General features: G+C 33.5%; 2 protein-coding genes across 5 annotated transcripts; one reads left to right on the forward strand and one right to left on the reverse strand.

The window, feature by feature from the left end:
* Window positions 1-1,182: 1,182 nt before the first annotated feature.
* On the forward strand, window positions 1,183-10,064 carry Atox1 (Antioxidant 1 copper chaperone). The gene is made up of 3 exons (XM_023160246.2): window positions 1,183-1,366; window positions 1,426-1,507; window positions 9,815-10,064. Exons 1-3 carry the CDS (start codon window positions 1,364-1,366, stop codon window positions 9,946-9,948), a joined length of 219 nt encoding a protein of 72 aa, XP_023016014.1. The 5' UTR covers window positions 1,183-1,363; the 3' UTR covers window positions 9,949-10,064.
* Window positions 4,641-27,034, reverse strand: LOC111505441 (bestrophin-2). 4 transcript variants are annotated; one of them, XM_074182275.1, is made up of 10 exons: window positions 26,873-27,034; window positions 22,814-22,924; window positions 14,399-14,570; window positions 14,092-14,294; window positions 13,090-13,258; window positions 12,776-13,000; window positions 10,998-11,201; window positions 10,924-10,945; window positions 10,555-10,679; window positions 4,641-5,403 (listed from the first exon to the last, which is right to left on the reverse strand). In XM_074182275.1, exons 1-10 carry the CDS (start codon window positions 26,944-26,946, stop codon window positions 5,362-5,364), a joined length of 1,347 nt encoding a protein of 448 aa, XP_074038376.1. In that variant the 5' UTR covers window positions 26,947-27,034; the 3' UTR covers window positions 4,641-5,361. The 4 variants fall into 4 exon arrangements, with proteins under 4 accessions (XP_074038376.1, XP_074038372.1, XP_074038375.1 ...); XM_074182271.1 differs by lacking the exon at window positions 4,641-5,403 and adding an exon at window positions 9,937-10,215 and having other exon boundaries at window positions 26,873-27,031; XM_074182274.1 differs by lacking the exons at window positions 4,641-5,403; window positions 26,873-27,034 and adding exons at window positions 9,937-10,215; window positions 23,454-23,574.
* Window positions 27,035-27,625: the final 591 nt, after the last annotated feature.

Consider the following 27,625-nt stretch of genomic DNA (forward strand, 5'->3'; position numbering starts at 1 on the left):
AACATTGGAGAATTTCATGAGCCGACAATAAAAATATCTTGATCATTTTTTACTCCAGTCTGTTAGAAAAATGAGTGAGTGATTCTGAGTTGGGTACTGTTTTGTGTTCTCTAAGAATACCTAGATGCATATTTTTACATAAAAAAGGTGCTCAATTCCTACTATATTTTTTAAATGTATTGATTAAAGGATTTGAAAAATGATACTTCAGCTGAATTCAGTGAATAGAAGACAATGTATTCTTCAATTACAAAAAATCTTGGTCAAAAAGAAAGTGTTTTCTCTCAAAGTGGCCGAGGTACTATCTGCTTAAATGCTCCAAATCCATACTGTCTGACTTTTCGTCATCAGCCAATTGTCACTTTCACCACAACAAAATCATTGGTTGGTATTTTGACGTTTGACGACAGTATTCAGTAACTGTATGGAAAACTGTGGTCTGTGGTCAAAAAACTGTATTCCATATCTGACCGGTTTTTCATTAGAACCACAATAGCAGCGATTTTAGAAACACCAAACCAGGGTTCCTATATACCTATATACGAACCCTGACATCAAACCATATTTTTAATTACTTTTGAAACGTACGCTCAGTTCACCGATGGATCCGACGGATTCAACTATTTTCTTTGCCAAACGTTAGCGAGTTTCTATTGGTTGGAGCAATCATCAAACCTCATCTGTCTATTGAAATACAACTCACAGGCAGTACTTTTGAATGATTGTACCCGATTTCAACTTGAAATGAAAGAGAGGAAAGCTCTTAATTATGTGTCTCGCGAAGTTGTAACTTAACTCCCGTTGTTTGAAAGAGGAAAATTTCAATCTCACATTTTGTAATGTAATTTGGAAATTATGATTTTAAAATTAGAATTTGAATGTTTTCCTCCTTTGTTACTAACTAACTGACCTGACCTTATTTAAAATTCACCTCATTCCTAGTTCCGAGTTGAACGTCGGAGAAACATAAATAAGCTGTGTTGAAAACCGGAAATATAAATAAAATAATTAAGACATATATTGATTTCAATATGGGAGTGATCAAAATAGTACTTATCTATTTATCTTTTGATTTTCATGGAATTATTTTCCAGCAGCTTGACTGCATTAACCTTTCTCGATTTTATATATAAATATCTCGTCAAGAAGATAAGTCAAGAAGGTTGTGAGCTGAGCATGTGCATTTGTTCACTGTCCATGAAAAAGTACCTTTAATCTTTATTCCATACTGTGGTTTCGTCAAGAAAACTGTGCCGGAATATTATCCATTTTAGTTTGAAAGGAGAATTTTGAATTTTTTTCTTCTCATTGTTTTATCAGTTATCTGAAAGTATTCTTTGTGTCAACATCCCAGTACATAATCATGGTATGAATAACATGAAACTTCAAATTTATTTCTCATATTAATTATAAATGAATTTACAGGCGAAAGTACATGAATTCAAAGTAACTATGACTTGCGAAGGTTGTTCTGGCGCTGTTGAAAGAGTATTGGGGAAACTTAAAGGTCAGTATGTTTATCTGTTGTTACCAAAATGATAATGAATTAAAAGGCTAAAGAATCAAAAGTCAAGAGATATATATCTCAAAGATCAATATGTATCTCTTTTGTTCAAATTCGTTGGAACTTTTGACTACCATCTCAGAAAGAGTCAGCTTCTTGAGCGTGAAGAGCCTCACTCTGAAATGCTTCAAATGTTTTCTGTCATTTAAAAGCATATTTTTCAAACTGGAGGAACAACTATCAGAAAGATATATGATTACTCTGGACGCTCTAATATTCTTACTTTTTTGAATGATCTCCTAGTTACATTACAAAAGGAAAACTAAAAATATTATCTGATGATAGGAAAGCTATTAGTTGTGAGGCAACTATTGAAGAACTTCAGAATAACATGAAAACTATTGATGAAATGAGAAACTGGCACCAAAAAAGAAAATTCAACAAAAACAAAACCATATACCCATGTAAATTTTTATATGAAAAAAGAGATTCCTGAACCTCTTTGCAATATTTAATTCAGTCTCAATTGAAAGGTAGCCCAGTCATCTGAGCAATATATATTGGCAAACATACTCCAGTGAGGAAAGAGAGAAGTTGCAGAGCAGTTATTTAACTTTAATTTAAGCGTAAGTTAAACCCTGTGAGACATAGTTCCCTTGACTTCTGTATTCGGATACAGTATCCGACTAGGTAACTGCTTCATGAAATACGCTGAATTATCTGCTGTCCCACCTCACCAGCTCGTCCCACTGTTTCGAGAACCCTATCTTTCATACCTGTTTTTTTCCACTATACGGACAAATCTCCGTCGAGAAACTGGTCATTTTTGCTGGGTCTTTATGAATTCCTGGGTGATTTTTTCTCCATATAGAAAACAAATATATCCCCCAGTAGGTGAAGCCTCGAGCCCAAAGCAGGGCTGTCATGATCCCTGCATGAAGTCGAAACTGTGGGGAGATGCTTTACCATTACTTCAGACTGTGTATCTCTTTCTACAGCTATCATGTAAGGTGACTCCCTCCGTTCAATCTTCTCAAAAACTGTTCATTGTCGTAAAGTCAGTGTTTCTCCCTCACTTTCATTAGCGTCTGTATACCGCGTTTTTTCACTGTCACTATCCCTGTGCCTTCCTCAAGGGCTTTGCAGCAGGTGAAACAAACATCCCTCGGCAGAAGTCCTACATTTCATACAAAACCATTCACTGTGTGTTATTTACAGTTAAATCCGGAAAGGGTTATTTCAAGGAGCAAAATGGACTGCGGAGGATCAAGGGGAAAGGTGTTAGGAAGAGGGGAAGAAAGGGCATATATGTATTATTGAGGAGCTCATATAAGAGGTGGGGGACCAGCCTCACACTATGGAAGGCATTCATTCAATTGCCTTGAGGTAAAAACCGGTTTACCCCAAAAGGTATAAGATGATACCTATCTATCCACAAGACGAGGCCCACGTAATTATTTCACAAGTTGTAAAACTAAGTACAGTGTGTCTCACTTTTTGTTTCTTCCATAAATATTGGAATAGAACTATGTAAATTAAGGAAACATTTTGTCAACCAAAACAAAAGTACCTTGCAAAAACAAAATAACCTTTATATGATGTCTGAAATCATTTGAAGAGATTAAATTACATCAATTTCAATAAATTGAAATCAATTGGTAGCCTGATATTACCATGGAAAAAAGTTGCTCATTGATTTTCACTATCAACTTAACAATATTGTTGAAATATGTAGTTGTATTAACTTCCAGATCAGTTAACATTGCTTTCGTTGTTTCTAGTACCATTGTTGTTTCTTGTATCTTTGTTATTCCTGTTGTTTCTGCTGTGCTTTTGTTCCTATTGTTTTCTTCCTCTTGTGTTTCCACAATTTATACACGTTCTAACTTTGATCTCATCAATGAACAATATAAAATTCTTATTGTATCATCATATCACTATATGATTATCCAATCCATATTCTGGCAATTACCATTACCACCAATATTGTTACTCCTGTCAACTTTAAGATTTTATATAACTAGTTTTCAAATAAGTAGATTCATTTTTAATAGGATTGTATTTAAATATTTCTATTATTTAAGGTAGTCTGTGGTGATTTTGGAGAAATTTCACAATCTTCAATTATTGATATTTTACAACCTTAAAAGGAGCTTTTTGCTGTTTGTTTGAAAGTGGAGAGGGCAGCATTCCACAATAATCGAAACAGCCATTTAAAAAGATACTTGTATTATTTTAGGTAATCTGTGGTGATCTGAGTGATGTTTCACAATATTGAATTGTTAGAATTGTACATTATGTATCCAGAGAAATCAGCCGGAAAATGTTTTATTCGATTTCTTTTAGGAGAAGCACCCAAGAAATATTTTAAGCAATTGCGCAAATAAAGGGTTGTATACATTTTCCTCACTCAAAAATCCTGAAGGGTTATATTAATTTTTACCTTCATCATCTTTATAATTTCAGCCACCAAATGTCCACTAAGTGATTGACATTTGGACATAGGCCTTCCGGAAATAATGCATCCATCGCTGTGCTTTCTGTGTTGAACCTATTTACGAATACCCTCTGAACTTGCAGCTCGGGGAATAGACCCCGGTTTCCCCCCCTCCTAATTCGAGTCTGATTTAGGAATAGAAAACGTTATTTTCTGTGAATGTTCAAGTAGTTTGTGCACCAATATTGATATTGTTGCACGGTCTCCAGAAAGCAAGCACGATTCTGCATTATCAATTTTTGTTCAGTAAGGACTAAATTTGAACGTGGAGAATCACGAGGATATTTTTAAGAGATAATGGCTATTCCTCTTTGCCCTATCTGATGAAAGTAACCCCTACTGACCCAGAAAACAGATACAACCGTTTTCAACTATTTCTTGTTGTGAGAATATAAATATTAGTTATGTTACAGTGTCCCGTTTTTTATTTAGAATTCAATTCAGAACATATTTCTAACGTTGGTGTTATCAATTCAAATGAAAATTGTTTTCAAAAAGTTAATACATACATGCAATAAAAAATTGATCATTTACGCCACTTAAAAATGAAAATCGTATATGTTGATTATTTGATTAATTTTGAGTTATTTATTTATTTTCTTGATCTTATTACCGTTGAATTGTTGTTGTTGTTGAAAATAAAGAGTTTTCATGTAAATTTCACATTGTCAACGAAAAGTGAATATTTTTTGGCACGAAAGTTTGATACAAAATAACACATGTGGAATGTAATACGAGTGTTATTGAGGAAATAGCAGGTTTAGGAGTTATATTTTCATTCATTTGTAAAAAAACACGATTTTCGACTACTTTTCCACTAGTTTTCAGGCTCTTCCAAAACTATTTCGGATGGGAATACTGAATTACAATTTGAAAACATCCGTCATTTATATTGACTCCTAATATATTTTTTTTTGTTGATAATTGACACTATTTCTCCCCGTGATTTTCGACTATTTTTCCACTAGTTTTCAGGCTCTTTCAAAACTATTTCGGATGGGAATACTGAGTTACTATTTGAAAACATCTGTCATTTATATTGACTCCTAATAATTTTATTTTGTTGATAATTATTGACACTATTTCTTCCCGTATTTAGTTTGTGTCCCATGTGTTTCATCTATATCCACTCGATTGTTATTTAAACATTGTAAATGGTATTAGAATTTTTATTTAACCATGAAAACTTATATTAATTGCTGTTTTGCTTTCATTCCATTAATTGAATGCAATCAAGCTCCATTCCTGCATGAATCTCCATCATCGTTTAGGTTGTGAACAATGTTTAATGCTAATTGAGGAGCTGCTGCACCTTACAGATTTTTACATTCTGGAAGAGCGGAAACTGCACCAGTACCCATTAGATATTTTCTTCTATGAATTCAAATTGAAGAATCATTATCTGAAAAAAGTATTTCTATGAAAGACATAATTTTTTGTAGAGGAGTTAATATTTCTTGATTTTTTTTTATCTCTAACCCTCTAGAAACTGATGAATAAATATTCCACTCAAATGTAATAAAGGGTTAACAGAAAAGTTCATCCCTAAAAGTTACTGTGTAATATAAACCTCTGAAGGGTCCAATTACAGTACATTCGGTATTGTCTAATAGTGAAAGAATTTCAAGAATGCAAACCTGCCGGTACATCAAGCAAGTGTGCCAGTTGCCTGAGACGACATCCACAAAGTCACTCAAATATTCTATTTGCTATGCTCCTTGAGGACGCCGCTAACGAGCCATTAAAATACTGACTTCCGACAACAACTTCAGAAGAGGCGGCCGACGCCGTTTATCATATTGCGTTAAAGAAAGTATTAATAGGACTGGGGGTATTGATATAAATTTTCCAATAATATATTCTGTGAGATGCGAAGATAATTGAAATATCGTAAAAACTAATTTTGTTTAAATATTTTATTTTGAAAAAAAAATCTAATTTGTCAGTAACTTGAGTTTATAAAATAAATATGTATTATCTTGTGACATTTTAAAGACCATCCATTTCCTATCCAACGTATTTAAATCAAAACAATATAATTTGTAGTTATAATTCGTCTTTTGATGTAAATCAATTTGACATTATTATTATTGACACTAATAATATCAAATTGATCATAGGTTTGATAATGAAGATGGATAAAGTCTTTAAAACGTCACCAGATAAGTTTACAAAAAGAATAGGTTTCCGGGGTTAGAAATTTGAGCATCTGAATTTCGGCTTGAAACGCGCTCAAAGTTGTTAGGCGTTTCGGCTTCGACTTTGAAGCCATTTTCAAGAAGTAGAAAAGTGGCTGTACTGATAACTGTTCGAGAACTCAGTTCAGGTTAATATTCCTGTCCACAATCGAATTAACGTAGTCCGCGAAATTTGAACATTCACCCTATTTTTTGAACAGACCTCGTACACTTGTTACCTGTATTCTTCTAGTTTTCTAGACTTTTCGTTCTCGGTCTCGGAATTCTCGGTCAACATCCTGTTTGTTTGTTGTTATAGATTATCGAATGAGACATCTTGACATTTGTCAAACAAAAATACGCATATTTTCAAAAGAGGCGTATTTGAAAGAAATTTTACAGGTTTTGAAAATGGGAAAGGACTTTCTTCCAAAATGCCGTTTTGAAAAAGTTGAGTAAGTATTATAAATTTCATTTTTTCGATCAATGGGTTTATACGCGGAATTTATAAATACAAGTTACTAATTGGACTCTTCGAAGGGTATATTACTGTTGTAAATCATGCTCGAAAGAAAATAACGCCGACTGCCACTGGTAACTATAAACCAAACGTGACCTAGCTAAGGGCGCGCGAAGGTACGATGGTTCCCCGCCACTTTAGAAGCAGCAAGAATAATGCTACCGATTTCGTCGGAATTTCGATTACGATAGAATCAGAGACGAATTGCAGGCATCTTTGAACATTAGTATAGCTAATGAGATTATTTCTTTCAGAACATCCGCTAGAAATCTGGGTTTGATAATTGACAATAAACTCAAATTCACGGAGCACGTTACGTCGAAGTTGAAAATTGGCTATGCTAATTTGAAAATGATCCACTACCAGAGTAAATTTCTAAATCAAAGCACAAAGAAAGAACTATGTGATTCAATTGTTCTCTCACACATGAACTTCTGTGATAGCATATATGGGCCGTGTTTAGATAATAGAGATTCCGGGCGCATTCAGAAATTACAAAATTCTTGTGTAAGGTTGATATTTGGTATAAGGCGAAGACAGAGAATGTCGCATAAAATGAAGGAAATAAGTTGGATGAATATGTATAATCGAAGACTACTTCATACAACCTGTTTCTTCTATAAAATCTTAAAATACGAAAAACCTCCTTATTTACACAAAAAAATCATCTTTAGAAGCCATGTTCATAACGTAAATATTCGTAGAAGAGGAATTATAACTATACCCTCCCATAAGAAAGAGATATTCAAACGTTCCTTCACATACTGCACGGCAAATCGTCTGAATAAATTTCGGATCACTGACTTCACAAAATCGATGGCGTCATTCAAAAGAATGGTAAAAGAGAAGCTATCTCAACATTGAGATATTTAGTACTCACCTGACAGTTTTCATATAATCTCAATCTTAGTCTCAGTATATGCATTTTCCCTCTGGGCCTCAACAGCACCTGATCTCGTATCAGAAAGCTGACAATAGGCCAATTAATATGTATATCACAAAATATATGTATTATTATACTGGTCATGTAATTGTGAATTCAGATTAATAAACGTCTTATTATTATTATTATTATTACTATTATATTTAAAGGCTAGCCACGAGGATATCGGGAGTAAGGCGATAGACATTCAAATAATAGTTTTTTTTGAAGTGTTTGTTGTATTTAAAGTGAAATAAAGTTAAGTTTGATTATTCAGTGTAGTCAATTATTGGTCAACCCACGGGTAAAACTTAACATTAGGTGTCGAAAGTGGAATAATTGACAGAAAATTTTCTGTTTTATGGTGAAAACGAAGAGTGTCGATTACGACGAGATGGAAGAGCTTACGAAAATATTCGAGGCTTTGCAAGCGGGTCTGGCGGAAGAACGAAAACGCCAAAATGAAGAAGATGAACGACGAAGGGAGGAAGAAATGAAGATCGTGAATTACTACTAAGTATTCAAGAAAAACAGTTAAATATTCAGGAATAATTTGGAAAAGTATTTCAGGAAACAAAGGAGGGATTGGATAAAATAGTCGATGAGAAGCTCGAGGTGGTTGAAAGGAAATTTGAGGAGAAGTTTGAAGTAGTCGACAAAAAGTTTGAAGAGGTTTTCCGAGAACTTCGGAAAGAATTACTGGAACCGAAGAGGATTGCTTTGGAAAAATGCAAATCGGAAACGTCACCTCTCCCTTCTAGCAGTAGTTTTATTAAAACTTCAACTTTCTATGGCGAATCTTCATGGTCAATTTATCGCAGACAATTTGAGGCCGCTGCGGAAAATAATGAATGGAAAAATGAGAAGAAAGCAACAGCTCTTATACTGGCGCTACGAGGAAAGGCCTCAGAAATTCTGCAAAATATTCCAGTGAATAGGCAGAAGGATTATGAAGCAGTCGTATCAGCTTTGGAGGTCAGATATGGTAGTCTACCAAGTCTACCAAGCTCAACTGAAGGCGAGAACTCAAGATCCATCAAAAAGTTTGCAAAAGTTTGGGGCTGAAGTCGAAAGGTTGGTAAGACTCGCCTAGCCAGAAGCACCTGATAACTTCGCCCACTGGATTAGCGTCCATAGTTTCATCGACGGGGTTCGTGACACGGAGCTACAGCAGTCATAAAAAATTTAATGAAGCCATCATTTATGCCCTAGAATTTTAAGCTGCTAAAAATGCTTCGCGACAACAACAAAAACTTCTATTGAGTGCCATCAATGAAAAGGAAGATGAAGGAAAAGATCGACTCATAGTAGGACTTGTTGAAGAACTCTTGAGACATATTTGATGAATGGAACTGTACCCAAGGCAAGAGGAAGGACCTAAATGTTATAACTGCGACAGAGAGAAGGACATTTAAGGCGTGACTGTCGATCACGTCCAACATCCGACGAAAGAAGAGATAGGCGTTCGAGATCACCCGAATTGGAGCGACAGAGTTTGGAAAAACCAAATTCAGCCTACTTTAAGAGAAGTACATTGGCTGCTGCATCCCAAGCCTCTAGGTATTCGATTTCCATGATTGGACGCAACAGTAACAGCTTAGTTGTCGACGGATTTCTGAATAATCATCAGTACTTTTATCAATAATCTGAGTAATCTTCACTACTGGAGCAACGAGGTCTGTAATGAGAGCAGACATTTTCAACAGAAGCAGTTTGAATAAATTATCAGTAGTACCTATTCTGGAAACAGCCACTGGAGATAGATTGACAGTCTATGGAGAAGCTGAGGTGAGACTGAGGCTTGGAAATTGCGAAATAGAAACTAAGGTATTAGTGGCCAACATTGTCGGCGAATTTATTCTGAGAATGGACATCATTTCCCCCTACGGATTTGTGGTGGACATACGAAACAAACTGTTGAAGGTTGGAAATGAGGAAAAGTAACATTAGGAATAAACTTTTCTGGGTGAACTTTTCAGTTGTACCTTTATTATGCTTGAGCAGATTATGTGTTGACATCATTCATTAATTTTTCAAATTATGGAAGACTATCTAAACTTGTTCCTTTGTGCAAAATATCAACTTTTGCACTATAAAAATCCTTTAGATGAGTGAAGCGCATCAAGATAATTCATAATATCCAATATGCAGCGACTATAATCTCATTTTTTATTGTAATTTTTTATGTTTTCAGGTCAGGGAGTCGAGAAAATTGATATTAACTTGGAGAATCAGACTGTGAAAGTTGAAACTTCTCTACCAGCTGAAGTTATACTAGACGTTATCAAGAAAACTGGAAAAGAAACTGTATATGTATCAAGTTCTTGAATATCATATTATATTTTTTATACATATATAAATATACACTGCAGCTCATTTTGTTATAAAATTTATAGTTTGTGTAAAACATCAATTTCATTTTAATATATCGTTTATAATTTGTTCTTGGTCTTCCATTGATTTTAAAATCTTCATATATTTATGTAGCACTTCCTTTCGATTCCTCAATCTGCTCTGAATTAATTCGGCAAAATGGTCAATTTCACTATTCAATGAATCAGCTGTTCTGTTAAAACTAGTGTTTCCGCCATTCTCCTACAAGCAATAAGATTAACATGAGTGATATAAGGAACATCATAAAGGAATAATCTTGAAATGTTAACTTCACGTTGGGTCAACATCATTTGTAATAATAAAAAACAATCGATATATTTTTTCACTCGCTGAATTCCTAGAGATTTGACATATGATAATAACTTTACTCAACAATGATTCCAATACTTTTTCCTACTGAATGAAGGTGATTAAAAATATTACTTGTATATTTAATACTTATATTTTTCAATATACCTACCTACACTTCTTTCATAGACAAAACTCTGATACATTTATAACATGTCACAAAATATAATTCATTAGTTTTCAAAAATTTACCTGGTTGTTGGATGTATCATCGCCTACTTGAACATCTATAACTTGACTTAAAGGAACATCTTCAATGTGTCTTCTCGTGTATTTTGAAAATAATCTTTCATTTGATGACCAATATTTTGATGCCCCTTAAAGATATATATATATATATATATATATATATATATATATATATATATATATATATATATATATATATATATATATAAACTTTTATACATTTCAAGTATTTTATAAACCTAAAATCACAATTGAACAAGTATGAAACAAAATTTTTGGATATCTAAATAAAACCTAAAATCAATTAAAACCTTTATCATGTATACTTTTTTGAAATATTTGTTTTGTGGGCATTCTTCATTTTCAACTTACCGGCTTCTTGTCTACCATCAGTCTGAAAAAAAGTGCCGTATAAAAATCATATTTTACATTTATTAAATCTTTACCTGGGATTCATACTCTGGAAGGATTAGATCCTTTTCTGTATTTTTAACAACTACTTTTCTAGTAGATGATTGGGGAAATTCTCCAATATACTCTTGTGCTGCTACTGTGAATGGTAGACAAATAGGAGCAATTTTATCCCAGTAGAAATCTTTTTCTAACTTTGGGTGTTCTTGATGAATTCGGTCTACCAGTAAATAACAAACCTAAGAAAATATCAACATAATTTTCAACTTATATTTTTCAGTAATTTTTTTTGGCATGAAATAAAAAAGAATGTAGTCATTGTACTCTGATGAGGAATATCAAGATGATTAAAATTAAAAAGGGATTAATTAATATACCAGTTTGAATCTCACCATGTCTTCAGGTGCAGGTTAATTGGATAGTCGATTATAGTCATTGTTGACACTTTTATTACTTTCATAATATGTACCTTACTATTAGCAAACCTTCATGTTTGTTGCAGAAATATTGTCAAATATAGAAAATAATCATGAAATAATTCAAATTAATTTAAGTAAATACATGAATTGAAAGATGTTTCAACCTCAACTTCAATATTTTAACACAAAAAACACCCAATATTCAGAATTCCATCGTTTAATATTCCAAGTTCATAGACATCGAAATTGATCCGATCACAGGATATAGAATATAAAACAATCTCCAAATACGCAAACTTTGCACAGATTGCATGCTGAGCATTTTACCTTAGTACAGTAACCGGATCAAAATTGCAATGTCAGTATATAAATCTTCATAAATATTGAGGGAGGTCAAGATCAGACAGTATTCAGATTTTCATTTGAGTATCTATTGATCATCAGCAATGCAGCACATCTTCTCTTCAATCCTGCTGGGTGGCAGTATAATGTTAGTTTTTGGTGTTTTAATGTATTTTTTTTATTAAGTTTGTTTTTTCCGTTTCTTCACAATAAATATTTAAATAAGTTTAGAAATGAGTTCTTTCATTATTTGGATGAATGAATGAATGGGTGAAACAGCGAATAAAATCCTCTCTTTAATAGCCAAGCGAGGACTGAGTTGCGACAATATTTATCAAACTGACAAAAATTGGTAACTGGTTTGAATATCGGAGGTCACAGAACTGGTAATCCTAATAGAAAAGGTAGCTTCCCATTTCTGTATGCAGTATATCTTTAAGTTTCAAAACTTCAATCTTATCTAATAATCTATTATGTCTCACTCAGCTTTTTATTACTTTTCTTGGCAAGTCACTGAATTTACATTACACTACTACTATTGAAAGTAAATATTAAATATCCACCATTTCAAATAGAAAGTGTTTATCCTAAGAATCACTTGAAAATTGGAACTATTCTATATACTTAGTAACAACAGGATCTTGTTAGACCGTAATACTAATAATAATAATAGTCTTTATTACCAGACAGTTAAAAACCTTTTACAGGGTCAACTAAGTATGTTTAAAAAGTATAATAGGTGCTTATAACTACAAAGTTACAATTTTAGAAAACGAACAAAAATATATCTAATAAAATAAAAAAACTACGAGAAAATTAAAAATTCTCCATGAAAAACAGATACAGTTTCAACAATATATTCTAGGGAATCAAAATTGATATCACACAAATTTGAAATTATTGCAAATGCTAAAAATAGGAAACTTGAGGTACCTACGAAGTTGGTAATTCACAATAAATTGTATATATCCATATTTAACCATTATAAATAATCATGAATCGAAAAAGAACTTCTTTTGGTGTTATAAATGATGGTCACATAGATAATTTACCTGCACATTCCTATCAATCATCCACATAACTTCAAAGTCATCGTCATCTTCACCAAATGGATTTATGAGTGTCTCGGCAACTTTCAACCAACCCATGTAAAAAAAGAACTCTAAAATTGGGACAATAGGCAAACTGAAAATGAATACACCTTCACCTTCCATAGATAGGAATTGGTTTCCGATAACCGTAAGCATAAAATAACTATACACAGTTAGTGTCACCACCTGAAAGTGTTGGTAATGTTTAATGATCAAATCTTGTGCCGAACTGTAACACGTTTTAGTTACTGATAAACTTTTAGAAGATATGATACCTGGGTATAGACTAGTGGAACACTTATCCAGTCATAATCTAGTAAAGAACTCAATTTGCTTCTGAAAATATTGATTTCGTTCAATATATTATTAACAGCAACATCATGTTTGATTATCCCCTCATGTCTGGCTCTGGTAGTTACGTTCGCTGCCCAAGCTAAAGGTAACCTATAATTGTGATGTAAGTATCTAATATTGATCAGGCACTGCATATAATTTACTGAATAGAGCAAAGCTTCTGCAAAGCTTCCTGAACATAATTTATGTAACAGTAACACAATGGTTTAATTTTTATAATCAAGAAAAAATTGGTAGAGTACTACTACCCAACTCAGTCGGATAACGGTACTGAAAATTGAAAAAATAGTAATAGGAAAAGCTTGAAATGTACCCTTCTGATTTGGTTAAAATTTTGCAAAACCATTTCCATTCAATATACTACTTCAATTGAAAAACGAGAACTTAAGCTTTGTAATTTACAAGGAGATTGCATGGGATAAATAATATCAACAGGTTTTATTTGAAAATTATTTTTCATTCAACATTCAATGAAACTATTTTTGGATTTCCGAACTGAAAGAGAGACAGATACAGACCTATCTTCAAGCCACATTTCAAAAAGAGACCCAGCAAGAGGCTCAGAAGTAGGTATGATGATCCTCTTAGGAAGACACTACCTATTTGTATAGACAGAAAACTCAAACCTCACTAATCAAAGATAAAGTTTTGTTCCAAAGATATTGTTTTTCCTAAAAATGATCTGTTACAAAATTCGATCTCCTGCCAAATGAAAGATCACTTTCAGTCTCTCTCTGCTATTTCACTGCAAATAGGCTACCAGAAGATGTTGGAACATAAATGATTCAATTCTAGACATCGTTATTTGATGTTATAGAACTCATCAGTACTAAGCAAGAATCACGAATTCAAAATTATTCCTTTCATTTTATTCAATAATAGGAGGCAAACTTTGAACAGTTATTGAAATATTTTGTACTCACCAGTATTTTGTGTAGTTGGGATACTCGTTATCAATGTTTTGAATTATTCTCTGTTCATTTTCTGACATAAGACCAGTTTCTACATAATGCCTCAACGTCGGAAAACGTTTCTTAGCTTTCGGTGATATCAAGCTTAATGTCATGGTAAATGCCACACAGATGTATCTTACAATTGTTCTTCTGAATATCCTGGATCTTTCGTCCTACAATTCATATTGCAGTACAAAAACAAGTTCACATTTCTAAAAATTGGGAGAATTAATTTTATATTCGACACTATAAGAGTTCTTATTGAATTCATACTCACCCTACCCTTGATATTGGCTCCTACCAAGATTGCTATATTATCTGGACATGGAATAGATGTGTACTGGGTCCACCATCTCTTGTACACGATACTAACATAAAATCCTAAGAAGAAACTAAGAGGTATCAAACTCCCATTTTTTGCGCAATATTCCACAATTGCTCTAAAATGTCTAAAAAAGATGAGTTTCTTACTAAATGAATATTATGTGTGGCACCCTTATCGATTTAAAAGTTTTATCCAATACCAAAAAATGTATCTCCCAACACTTATTCAGAGACTTATTACGTTAATTTTGCTTTTCTTAGTCGCCCTATTAATTTTGCTGTCAATAGAATCACCTCCAAAGTCGATTCACGTACCTCTAGCATTATGTTTGGAATTGTTCTAAAAAATCATGACACAAACATATGTTTCTCATGTAATAATTAGGTACATAACATTTTTGAATTAGCTCGAAGTTTCTCAGTTTTCTCAATCTCTCTTAATATCTATAATATGAGCATTGGGCATAAAAGTGTTTGTACTGAAAAACTTATGTATCTCTACTTAGATCTTTTTTTTCTGATTGATTCGGCCGGTACTTGATGAAGATCCATAGTAATTTCAAAAACTACACCTCACGATTTGATCTTCACAAACTTTATTTTGAAAAATATATCACATGTTTCGCTAGCACAGTAGCTTTTTCAAGTGATTTATACTTCAAGTTGTTCTTACATTAATATTTATATACCACAGGTAACCACAATTGAAACTACCTCAAAAAAATTACCTAAACCTCTACCTAAGGTACCTGTTCAATTATGATTACCTGAAGCATATTACCTCACATCTACATCGATAATAATTCTTTCTTGTTTTTAAGAAAACAAGTTCAATAATGGTGATCTATTCAAATCCAGTTGGTTATTCATTAGAATGTTTGAATTTTTAAGATTAATAATTTCCATTGCTTCCAAATGATTCAGTTTCGAACCTTTATTTTCTATGTGCAAAATTTCGAACTCTTCATCAAAGATATGATTTTTTTCTAGAAGATGATTTGAATATGTTGAATTTGTTTTCCTATTACATAGCTCGTATGATGTGCCTGGATTCGATTCCTGAAAGTCCTGCCCGTTTGACCAATATATACCTTAGGGCACGTTCCACACTTTAATTTATATACTCATGATTTCTCGAATTTGGATGTTTTGTCTTTATTATTTTTAACTAACTTTCCCAACGTATTACTTGTTCTATATGCAATTTTAATATCTCGTTTCCTCAAAAATGAAGCCACTTTTTCCGTTGATTATCCAAAATACGTTAAAGCTCAATAATTTTGATTATCTACTTATCAATAGAAAAAACGTTTCGAATCGCTTTGCGTAGACTTTCTTGGCAAGTATTTTGTTTATTAATTCGGCTTTAAACCCATTATAAACCGCAATTTGTTTGATGATATTAAGTTGTTTATTGAAATTATCTATTGAAAGAGGAACATTGACTAATCTGTGAATCATGTTATTATAAGCTGCTACTTTGTGTTGATAAGGATGGGAAGAATCGTGATGTATAGTAATATCCGTATAGAACGGTTTGTGATAAATTGAAAAATCATGTTTGTTGTTCATTCTACTAATTATTAGGTCCAAGAAATTGGACCAAGACATGTTTTCATGAATTTTGTTAATATCCCTATGAAAATTATCTAATTGCCTCTTTGTACCTGTATAACATACCAAAACGTCATCCACATATCTATGCCAATACAAGAGATTCTTAATCAAAGGATGTTTAAAGATCGACTTCTCTAGATTATCCATGAAAATTTCTGCAAGTAAGGGGCTTAATGGATTTCCCATCATCAAACCTTTTGAGGAGGAATAAATATTGTTGTTATTGAAAATAATTTTGTTTGAGATATAACGACAGAAGGTCCTCTATTTTCACTCTATTTTTATCTAATAATTCTATTACTACAGTAATAGCCTCATCAGAAGGTATGCTGGGAAATAGATTCTGCACATCAAAAGATAGTAGTTTTGCGTCGTCTGGTAGAGGTATGTTCTCTATTTTATTGATTAAGTCATATGTAGAATTGATTTTGAAGTTACAATGGTTCAAGATGATATTGATTAGCCTTTCTGATAATTTCACTGATGGTGCAGTGACAAAGGAAACCACTGGTCTAATTGGATAACTCTGTGCAGTTTTATGAGTGAATATAATTTGGGCATTTAGGGGTTCATCAATGGTAATTTGAACTTTTCCCTTTCAGTAAAAAGTATATTTGAATTTTTCAAAAAATCTTTCACTGGTCTTTGGAAAGAATTAGTTGGATCACGTTTCAGCATTTCAAAATTTCATAACTTCAAGAAATCAAGGGTTTTGTTGACATAGTCGATTCGGTCAATAGCAACCACAGTGTTGCCTTTATCTGCTCTAGTCAATATATCATCGTTTTAGTTAATTTTACTACGTATTGATTTCACAAGTTTCAATTCATTCGTAAAACTACCTTCTTTCAAAAATTGTGATTTTATGATATGTGACGCCTGGTGTTTGTTATTAATTCTATTCAATGCTCCTCCTAATGCCATTTCTGTTTCGATCTGACTGACTCGGGATGCGAAGCTTCGAAGATGTGTGTTCCTGTGAGAACTGTTTTGTCAGCATCTGAAACAGGGTGGTGGTACTGCTGACAGGGTGGTGGTACTGCTGGATCAGCGGAATCGCCCTAGGGGGTGAACTAATTTCCTATATTTTCATCGCAATTTATAGGCAATGTTAATTTCATATGAGCAGATAATTAGTATTTTGTTACGGTCCTGATATTCGTTTCAGTGGAAGTGATACGTCTCTTAATACCTATACTATATTTTCATTGAAATAAGTAAAGCTCCAAGTAAAAATGTGTTAATTTCATAACATCCTGTGAGAATGTTCCATGTAGAAACTCCAGGAGTTAAAAACTTGAGCAATCGGTGTTTAAGAAAAATGAGCTAGTATATAGACCTCATAATGCAAATTGAATTTTCTCTCATTTAAAGAAAATAAAAATTTCGTGAGAGTTGTATATTCCAGAAATTAACAATATCTTTCATTTTGTCAACTTTCCTAATAATATACTACAATTCGCTAGTTCTGTAATGAGTGGGGCTCAAAAGTTCAAACTTTTCTTGTACTTCTGTGACGTGGGAAAACCTCACTGTAAAAGTGGGTTAGCAAATCAACACATTTTACAGTATAAACAGGAATATTGGGAGAATTATTAAATGGACATTGGCGATGAAAAATTTATAGAATAAATAAAAATCCCGTATTTAAAATTTTGAAGTTGAGGGTGGCTCAAGTCTCGCACCATCCTGTTTAGGTCAATATATAATTTGCAAAATATCAGGTAGAGTAAACCATATAACAATGAAAATTGTAGTATTATCATATCGTGATGATATTATCTCCTTTTACCGAGAAAGAATCATGACTCTAGAAAAAAAACTGTTTTACAATAATGGAATTCTTTTCATATGATGGAAGCTATATCTAAATTCGATTATTGGTTTTTACACTGGGTCACGTCTTTATTACAGTAATTTACATCAATGGCATTACCTAACACTTTTTTTTGTATTTTATGTGAGTTGCTATATATGTTATTGGATGTATAGAAAAAATTACAAAAAACTCTACTTCCGTTATTTTCTGTTATGAGTTGGCTTAATTTAATACTGAAAATAGGGTTTTGTGTTAATTGTAGGTTTAGGCCACGCGAACTACTACTTTTTAAAAAACTGTTTGAAAAAATAGGCTCGAAAGAGTGACAGAACTCCGCGCTCTTGTGAAGATGGGATTCTTATATAGCGTCAGCATTTTATGAAGTGCTGAACAAGCAAAAGGCAGGATTTCATAAACATAACTCGCTGTAATCGCTGCTATATAGACCGCTCCATATATAGGCACCTTTTTTGTACTATCAAGTATATAATTTTTATTATCCAAACACCAGAAATTTCATTGCGTCAGGAATTTTCCTGAAGTCCCCTTTTACAATTGAAGTCCTTTTCTATAGATAAAATTGTTTTGATATATGTAAACCTTTTCACATCTATACCTAATAGAAAATTAAAAAGAGGAATCAAGAATTTCTTTTCAAATTCGTCTTCACAATTGCTTACAGTATAAAAACAATAACAACATTGTTTATTGCACAAACAATTTGCTCTGAATCATCTAACATTTTCGCATTATTTAATACACATATTGAAATGAATATACAGAGCGGACGTACATATAGGTTTCACGTACGTTAACCCTCCGTTAGTGTACCCAAATAAATTATCCCGGTTAGTGTACTAGAGTATGGCATACCTACCCCAAATAAAAGTCATCTCAAAATTACTGAGGTAACGAAGTTTGGTGATTTTGATAACCACATATGTGTTTCTGCATATTTATCAGTGAAATGAAGCAAAAACAGCAGTTGAATATTTCTCTTTGAAATTCAAAAATCACCAATTGAAAAATATATTTTTATTATATCCTCGAAAAACACAGTTCAACTTTATTTATCATAAAATATGGAGGTCATGATATGGCATGTACAACTACAACAAATATTCTAAAAAACTGTTCCACAAACAAAACGTTGCAAAACTGGGAGTGATAACCAAATAAAAGAGTTACGGGCTCTGGAAATTGACACAATTTCATCATTGCGTGCTCCATACAAATTGGACTATGCCATCGCATACATCCATAAAAAGTCTTCCTGTCTTTGCTTCTTGGACAAACAGAACATCTACTGCTTGAGAGTCGTCGCTTCGGTACAGGTTCATGACGCTCCACCTCTTGGTTTTCCCATAGTGGTCGGCGTAGACAGGGATTTTGTCTTCGTTGATTCCGAAATTCACATATCAGTTGCAGACCGAGTTCTTTCAAAAAATGTCGTCTTTTCAAATTGTATTTCTGCGTATTTGCTTTGAATATAACTTGAGCATTTACTCCAGCGGAATTCATGAACGAAAATAATAGTGTCAAAGGCCAACGGCGGCTGTTTCTCGACACACTGTAATTAGCAGATAACTCATCCAATCTGTCTACACCGCCCTTGGTGGAATTATAAAAGCTGATAATTTCAGGTAGTTTTTGTCACTAGAATTGTCAATTATAGCATCGTCATGATGTAATGTAGAGAAAAGGGTGACATTCTTCGACTTTTTCGGCACATATGACACAGCTGTGATATTTTCTTTGAATGCAAACACAGAACTGCGAGGTTTTCTGTTCCTTATATTCAGAAAAATGGATTGTATTTGTCTCTTGTTTTTTCTGACAGTTCCCACCGATGTTAACTTATGCCTCTCGAGCAGATTCATCATAAGAGGGTAGCTGCTAAACCAGTTATCAAAAGTAATGTTTCGATTAGTTCCAGATACTGGTTCAATTAAATGCTCGACTGTCTTCCGGATATTCCGTCTCAGAAACTATTTTCCGATTCGTCCCTTGCGTGTTCTATTTCTTCTCCAGCAGCATGTTCTTCGCCTATTTGTGCGACTCCGACTTCTACTAGCACACCTTCATCTTCACCTTCAAAATTACTATCAATAAATAACTCATCATCTTCAGAACTGGCGCCAAACTCTTCCCATAAACGTTTGAGTCATTTTTGTTCTTCTTCGTAAGACATTTCACAATTTTAGTGAAACTCCTGATATATGCATGAAAATAATCAACAATATTTTGCAGAATATTATTTCAAAGGAGAAATTGACTTTCAAACTTGATGACATAAATAGTTACATTAAAAGTGTTCCGGGGTATGTCATACCCTTACTGACTTCTAAGATGTGTCACTTACAACTGAGACGTTGGAAAGAGATGAGAGTGTGTAGTATCTGGAAGAATATGTTTCAACTACAGCTACTAAGCACTAGAAGTCGGTATTTCAATTCGTTTTGATTTGAGAGCTGTGACTTGCAGTTCAGAATAACACTAACGAAGGGTTAAAAGGTATCATTCCTTAGTCATTTTTAATAAGAAAGAAGATAGTGTTGCATCCATGGAGTTAAAAAACAATGCATAAGTAAGACTATAAGCGCAGTAGAATCTATAGGCGTGTGTGAAGCCTGACGTGCACGGTATCGGCGCCGAAGGCAGATCCGTACTTACATTGAGTTTATGTTTATGTAAATAAAAACATATTGAGACAATACCAGCTTTATTTAATTTTTATCAATACATATCTGAAGTTTATGGTAAAAATAGGTTTTATATTCGATATTTCAAATATTTAATATTTATACAAAAACTGTTCAGCCTATACCATGAAAATTTGAAAATCCGCCACTAAATAACTTAGGTACGTATAAGATCAAAGGACTGTTCGAAATAGGACTTTTGTCCCTGTTCATAGAACAGCAGTGGGTAAAATTTAGTCCGCATACATATAAAACATAAAAATACTGTAGATTTTAGTTTTAATAATCTCCTTCAAATCTTTTAATGATCTTCAAAGAAGACTCAACCTCTGACGGAAGCAAGAAACTCTTTGGAAGGTTCGAAATAGATGAAAATTTCAATCTAGCAGTCTATTATTATAATATTCATTGTTCACTGTGGTTCTGGCGTTGAATTTGGTATTATTACGCCTTGGTCAAAGACAAAACGGACTAGTTTAAGTTTGACGATAGTCGTGTCACGAAGTGTTCTGGCGATGTATTGAATCTATTGGAGCCTCTGGAGAAACCCTACATTTTGTTTTATGAGAGAGAGGACATTGGCAGATCAAGATCTTCAGACGATGTGGTGCTGCAGGTTATTCCGAGTTTTCCTGCAGCTGAAAAAGCAAATGCGCCACTGGAATCAATGAAGTCGCCCAAAAATATCTATTTTAAAATGTTTCAAATGGGGGGGAAGTTTATTGTAAACGTTACATATCTGATACGTAAATGGCCGCTTGAAAAATTCGTGAGTGTATATCGGAGGATTAATAACCCTTTGTACCGTACATTCAAGTTGTGTAGGTACGTCAGTCCGAAATGTAATTTTATTATATAGATAAGTCGGAATTTTATTGCAGATAACCTTATGATAGATACACGGAGAGTGTAGCGACCTTCGGTTTTCCATGTTGAGCCAACAAGTTTCTGACAGCTATGATGAGATTCTGTTCCTTCTACGTACTCCATGAATAGAATAAGGCGAAGGCAGGAGTTTTGAATCTTTTGCAGCCTTTTCTTGTTCCTAATTGTGAGACTTGGTCCATAGAGTACATCTGCATAGTTCAAAGATGAAAGAACGAGAGTAATTCTTGTGTTTTTACGGAGGAATTTTCGATTTCCGTAAATCAGCTTGAGTGAGAGGTAAGCTTTCTGAATTAATTTATTCACATGGGAATCAAATCGGAGATCATTGTCTACAGTCACCCCAAATGTTTTTGCTTCCTTCACAATTTCCAACCCATTAGAGCCTATACTAATATAGAGTTGTTGTTTTACAATATCTCTGTGATTTTTTGGACCAAATATCAGTATTTCCGGCTCAGATGTATTACTCATTAAGCACATATTTTCAGCAAAGGATCAGAATGTGTCGAGATCATGAATGATCCGCCTATTAGCGTCATCTACCCTGTGTGGTTCAAAAGAATAATAGATTTGGGTGTCATCGGCTCAGAGATGTACACTGAAATACTGAAGACATTTCACTAATTGACTAATGTTTATCGTAAATAGGAGAGGGCCAAAAATTAATCCCCGAGGAACGCCCGCCTTGAAATTCAAAGATGTGGAATGTACATACTCCATCAAAAACAACTTCCTGGCGTCTGCCCACATATAGTATGAAAAACGTTCTTTTCGATAGAAAAATTGATGATATGCCTTAAATAAAGAAGAATGAAAAGACAATACAATGCGATCATTTTTATACTGAGACCATCACATCCAACGAATTTTTAAATAAAGATAGTTCTTTATATGCAAATATCTTCCACAGATATAAGCCGGTAGTTGCAATCGAGTAAGGTATAAGCATATGGTTTTTATATTCATCCAGTAAAATATTTGATGGTGTGGTTATTGAAATAGATTTCTTAAAAATTATTGATGCGGTTAGCATCGTTCAAGTGAGTCGGCAGATCAAGTTTATTTGAAATAATTATATCATTATTTGTCAGAATCGACCAACATTGTTTAGGGTTGCAATGATCAAGTTTGGTTGAAAAATAGGATTTTTTCTCTCTCATGATAGCTTGTGTTGTGAAATTACCTAGCTGTTTATAATATACTCGGTGCTCATCAGTTGGAGAGATTTTTTTAATTTAAGTGAAGCCTTATCTCTAACGTTATCCACCGTTATCAGAAAGCTTAGTCTACGATAAGACAGAACACACATTTAGATATCTGAAAAGGTCCTTTATATTCTTACCTTTTGTAGAAACGATTCATCAAAAATACATAAGATATATTCAAGACATAATATATCGTCATGAAGAAGAGTAAATCTATCCATACTAATTTGTATACGCTTCCTTTCCACCTGTAAAGTGTGTTTAATATAATTTAATGTTATATTGGTTCTACATTGAAATATCAGTCAAAGTTAGCAAAATGATATAGAATGAGAAAGTTGTTCAATTGAATGCTGTTATCGTGGTCAGATAATATGGGCAAGTATATGTAGGAAGCGAAAGAGGGTTTACAAAAGCCATTTTTTCCAAAGGTTATCGACTGAATATGTTCTATACTTAGAAAAAAATATAAATACGGTTTTCCAACCGACAAGGGAACAATAAAAATTGCCAAGATGGTCATAGAGGAATCCTTTGTCTAGTCAGGATGTATACAATTTACGAGTACCTTGCCTTCGTGGAAGTGTGCACACTGAAAACATGAAAGCATCTGTAAAAGCAATAGCCTATAATAGCTGGGTAGTAGGTCACCGTATATTGAAAGCGAGGATACCCAAGTTTTGGCAGCTATAGTCTGACAATTTTCAATTGAAGGTAACTCATATACAAATTGAACTGAGAGGGCAGAAATGTTAAATGTTAGAAGTAAATTCTTACCGGGGTCATTTTTATTGTCTATGCATCGCCATTGTAAATAATTGAAAAGAAAGATGATTCTATAAAATTTGCCCCCCGTAACAAAATAGCTTCTGCATATCGATAGGATGTACGAGCGAATAGGTGAACTAGTCATTCGGTTTCTTCATTATCAAGCGTCCTTATCTGCATAGGCGTAGTGTGTTCTGTTTCTTGTAAAGGTGACTTTTTTGTATTTATTAAATATATTTTATTATATTTATTAAATAGACTGTTATATTTATCAACTTTAAAATATAAGATAGAGTTGGCCGATACTTGTTTTTCGAAATACATTATCATAGATTTTCATCACATTCACACTTTATTGTGAGATAATTAGTTGACCTAGTCATTAAACTCAGGTATAAATGTTCGTTAAACTCAGGTATAACTGTCATTAATTAGTTCCTAGAATATTATTTCTAGGTAGATAGTAATATTTCAAAAAGTATATATAAATCACAATGTATGTAGAATTCAGTTTTTTAGTGAACACGCTTGAAAAAGCTACTGTGCAGCGAAACACTTGTTGCGGATTTGTTAATCTGTTCTAGTGAAAATCTCACAATAAAGTGTTTTTCAAAATACATCAACTTAAAAATAGTTTTTGAGGTAACTAAACAACTGACAAATAGCTGATTGAATTTTGATTGAATTTTATCATTTTTATAGTATTAAGATGGATGCCGTAGAAGGTCCAAGTAATGTACAAAGAAAGCGGAAGTTTATGTCGTTAGAAGAAAAACAGATTGTCTGTAGAGTGTACGAAAATTTAAAAAATACACTCCGTTCAGTGGAAGCTGTAGCCCAGTGTTCATTTTTAACAGGAATATCCGTATCGACAATTGAACGCATTGTACGTGAAAAAAAGGTGACTGGGATTGTGCAAGCTCCAAAAGTACATTGTCGTGGTAGAAAAAAAAATGAATTGGACGAGTGCCAGAAAAATTGTGTACGCTATAGGTACCATTCATTGTTTATTTTTCAAGACTAAAGCATCAACCCTCGAATCCATTAGGACAAAGGTAATGGATAATGATCTCATTCCAAAAATGAGCAAAGAGAAGTTCCAAAAGTATATTGTCGAAGTAGAAAAAAAATTTAATGGGACGAGTACCAGAAAAATTTTGTACGCTATAGGTACCATTCATTCTTTCTTTTTTGAGAATAAAGCGCCAACCCTTGAATCCATTAGGACAAAGGTAATGGATAATGATCTCATTCCAAAAATGAGCAAAGAGAAGTTAAGGAAAATAATAAAAGAAGATTAAAATTTATATATGCCAAACGATCCCGTAAATCTGTCTTAATAGAAAGAGAAGATATAGTATCATGGCGACGGAGATATTTTCGCTCTATTAGAGAAATGCGTTCTGCTCACAAAAAGATTTATCTGGACGAAACGTGGGTGAATGCTGGTCACACAGTATCTAAGATCTGGCAAGATACTACTGTAACCAGTTATCGTCAAGCATTTGTGGACGGTTTATCAACAGGGTTACGCGGACCAACGGGTGAAGGGCAATGACTAATTGTCGCCCATATAATAATAATAGTAATAAAACGTCTTTATTCACCTGAAGTAAGAACATACAGATCACACAAAAAAAGAAAAAATGGTGAATAGGTGAGTGTCAGCAAAGCTGTTTTTCAACTCAACCTTCGAGAAAAAAATGAAATTTGAAATTAATAAAAGAAAATTACAGTACATACAGACAATTTCAAGAAAAGATTATTTTTCAGTCACCAAATCTTTTGTGTGAACGCATGAGCCACGGTCAGCATGAGGAAAGTGAACTACTCAAATAAATGCTCTTTGAGTTTTTTTTTTTAAGTTTTTCGACGTGTAGGATCTGAATTCACTAGGCAGGAGAATCATTTAGTTGATCAAACCCAGTGAACAGAGATCTCACATTCAAGTGAGCAAAACTAAAATATTTAGACATTGTACTTTGATTCAGCAGAGAACAAAATAATAATAATGCAATGAAATCAATCTAATTCACAAGTGAGAAAATAAAATAAATGAATCGACACAAGTGTACAAAAAAAGGCGGAAAAGCACTATCAACCGCTTATTTATCTTGTTTAGTGGAATTAGTCCGGGTGAAATGGACTCTAAGTCTGAGATTTCGTTTGACAGATGTCTCCTCGGGGAAAGAACGATCTTTTATTATATTTGCTCCTTCGTCTAATCCTCTGAGTGCTTTTCGCTACGCAAAACCTCGGGTTTCGTTTCCAAGTCTGTTAAAGAATATGTGTTTTTATTGATGACCAGTAGATTATTCCGTACAGTCGCTTTTATTCCGTTTTCTTTGGCGGTATTGAGATGTTTCCTCAGTGACCTATGGACAAGCTGTTTTTGTTCTTCAGTTTGAGTATTTCGAAGTATCTCCACTTTTTTCCAAAAGGACAGCAATTCAATTTTCAATATCTTCCTATTATCTTTGTTTGTGAAAACGAATAAGTTATTCAAGTCATACAGTTCAATTTGTATTTCTAGCAGGCTACTTTAGTAGAGTAAGTGCTTCTAGTTTATCTTCGAGTTGGATGCCAAACACCACTAGGTTATTTCGACGAATTCTGCGATCCAGTGATTGTATCTCTTTTTTCTGATGAGCGTTTTCCTCTTCTAGAAACGATATTTTTTGGTTAACGCATGCTACATCCTTTTTCAATTCAGCTAGTGTTTCCTGTGTTTTGTCAAATTTCCTATCGAAACCTTTAAGGAAATTGAAGATATCAGCCAAAGAGGGATCCTTAGACTCATCAGGTATAACGTTAGTTATAATGTTTACAGCAAGCTCCCGTGCTAATGATGATTTTGGGCCGCGTTCTTATCGCCAGGCTACCTTTTTGTTCAGGACCATTCGATGTTTGTCTAGTTTGGAATGGTTTTGGATGATGTTAAGTTATCTCAGAAATAACTAATTTGTCCAATAACTAAGTGAAATTACGTGCTCACCTTTGGTGTATTGGTAGATTTACAGATGAGCAACGGGACACTTCAATAACGAGAATTTTGCATGGATATAAACCAAAGAAAAAGGTATATAAGCCGGAGCACGAACAGACTGCCAATCACTTCTACTGTACTGTACTATTGTATATAGGTAGCGAGAGTGACTACGTTAGGAAACTTATCAAGATGAGTACATTGAAAAAGTTTTGCCGCCAAACTTTTTATTTTTACAACAATCAGTAGGTACATGTATGCGTTTGATTTCCCATCAAACACTTTGAAGGTAAATAGCATATTTGGAGGAATTGCTGAGAATTGATCAATAATAGTTTTTTACATACCAGAATTTTGAAATAGATTCTTATTACGGCACAAAATTCCAACAGGACAAGTCTACAGTTAACCGAAGACACTAAACATACATCTAATTACAAACCTTTTCAAAAGTTTGAGGAAACATCCTAGTCCGGAGGTACTGCTACTGACCTCTGCAGTATAAGAAACTGTCATAATAGTAAAATATCGACGGGATGTACACTGCAGTAAAGTAATTTGTCAGATATTTATAAATATCCTCATACGAGTATAACAGAAGTTAGGATAATACCAGTCTTAATCTTATCAATTTAAACCAAGTGAACTGATAATAATGATTCGCTACATTTAAGAATCTTGAATCGATGTAGTACATACAAAAATATATCGATATGTCACAGAAATAAAACCATCAACAAATAAATAGGTTATTTTAACAAATACATGAACTTGAATACTGAGATAGAAGGTAAAAACGTCAGATAACCACACAATTATTCATTTATGTATAGATAAACTTTTATTTTCTACTTTCCTACCATTTCTCACACGTTTCCGGAAAATATTTGCTCAAGTGAGCGAGAATCTTTCAAATATAACTAGTAAACTACTAGTACTACTAATACTTCTACTACTATTATTGTCAAATCAGTTAGCATGACTGGTTCGTTCTACTCGTTCTACTGAAGGTTGATTCGAGTCCAACGGAACGATTTTGAATTTTCACTGCGTTACAGCCCGACCCATGATAGGAAGGAATCACACGTTTGAAGGTAAGATCTCGTCAATCCTTAGTTCTCAAAAGTTTCCACTTCTGAGTATTGTTGTTCATGAAGGAGTTACAGCTAGTTAACGGAAAAACAGATTTCAACAG

Source organism: Leptinotarsa decemlineata, unplaced genomic scaffold, assembly GCF_025532065.1.
Source record: "Leptinotarsa decemlineata unplaced genomic scaffold, Ldec_3_MD MMD2_tig00026328_RagTag_RagTag, whole genome shotgun sequence".
NCBI classification, from domain to species: Eukaryota; Metazoa; Arthropoda; class Insecta; order Coleoptera; family Chrysomelidae; genus Leptinotarsa; species Leptinotarsa decemlineata.

Coding starts and splice junctions, on each gene's coding strand:
- Atox1 (XM_023160246.2), top strand. Junction 1,508..9,814: donor AGTATTGGGGAAACTTAAAG/GTCAGTATGTTT, acceptor TTATGTTTTCAG/GTCAGGGAGTCGAGAAAATT.
- LOC111505441 (XM_074182271.1), bottom strand. CDS start 26,946: ATGACAGTTTCTTATACTGCAGAGGTCAGTAGCAGTACCTCCGGACTA. Junction 14,295..14,398: donor GAGCCAATATCAAGGGTAGG/GTGAGTATGAAT, acceptor TATGAATTGTAG/GACGAAAGATCCAGGATATT. Junction 10,216..10,554: donor ATGATACATCCAACAACCAG/GTAAATTTTTGA, acceptor TATTGCTTGTAG/GAGAATGGCGGAAACACTAG.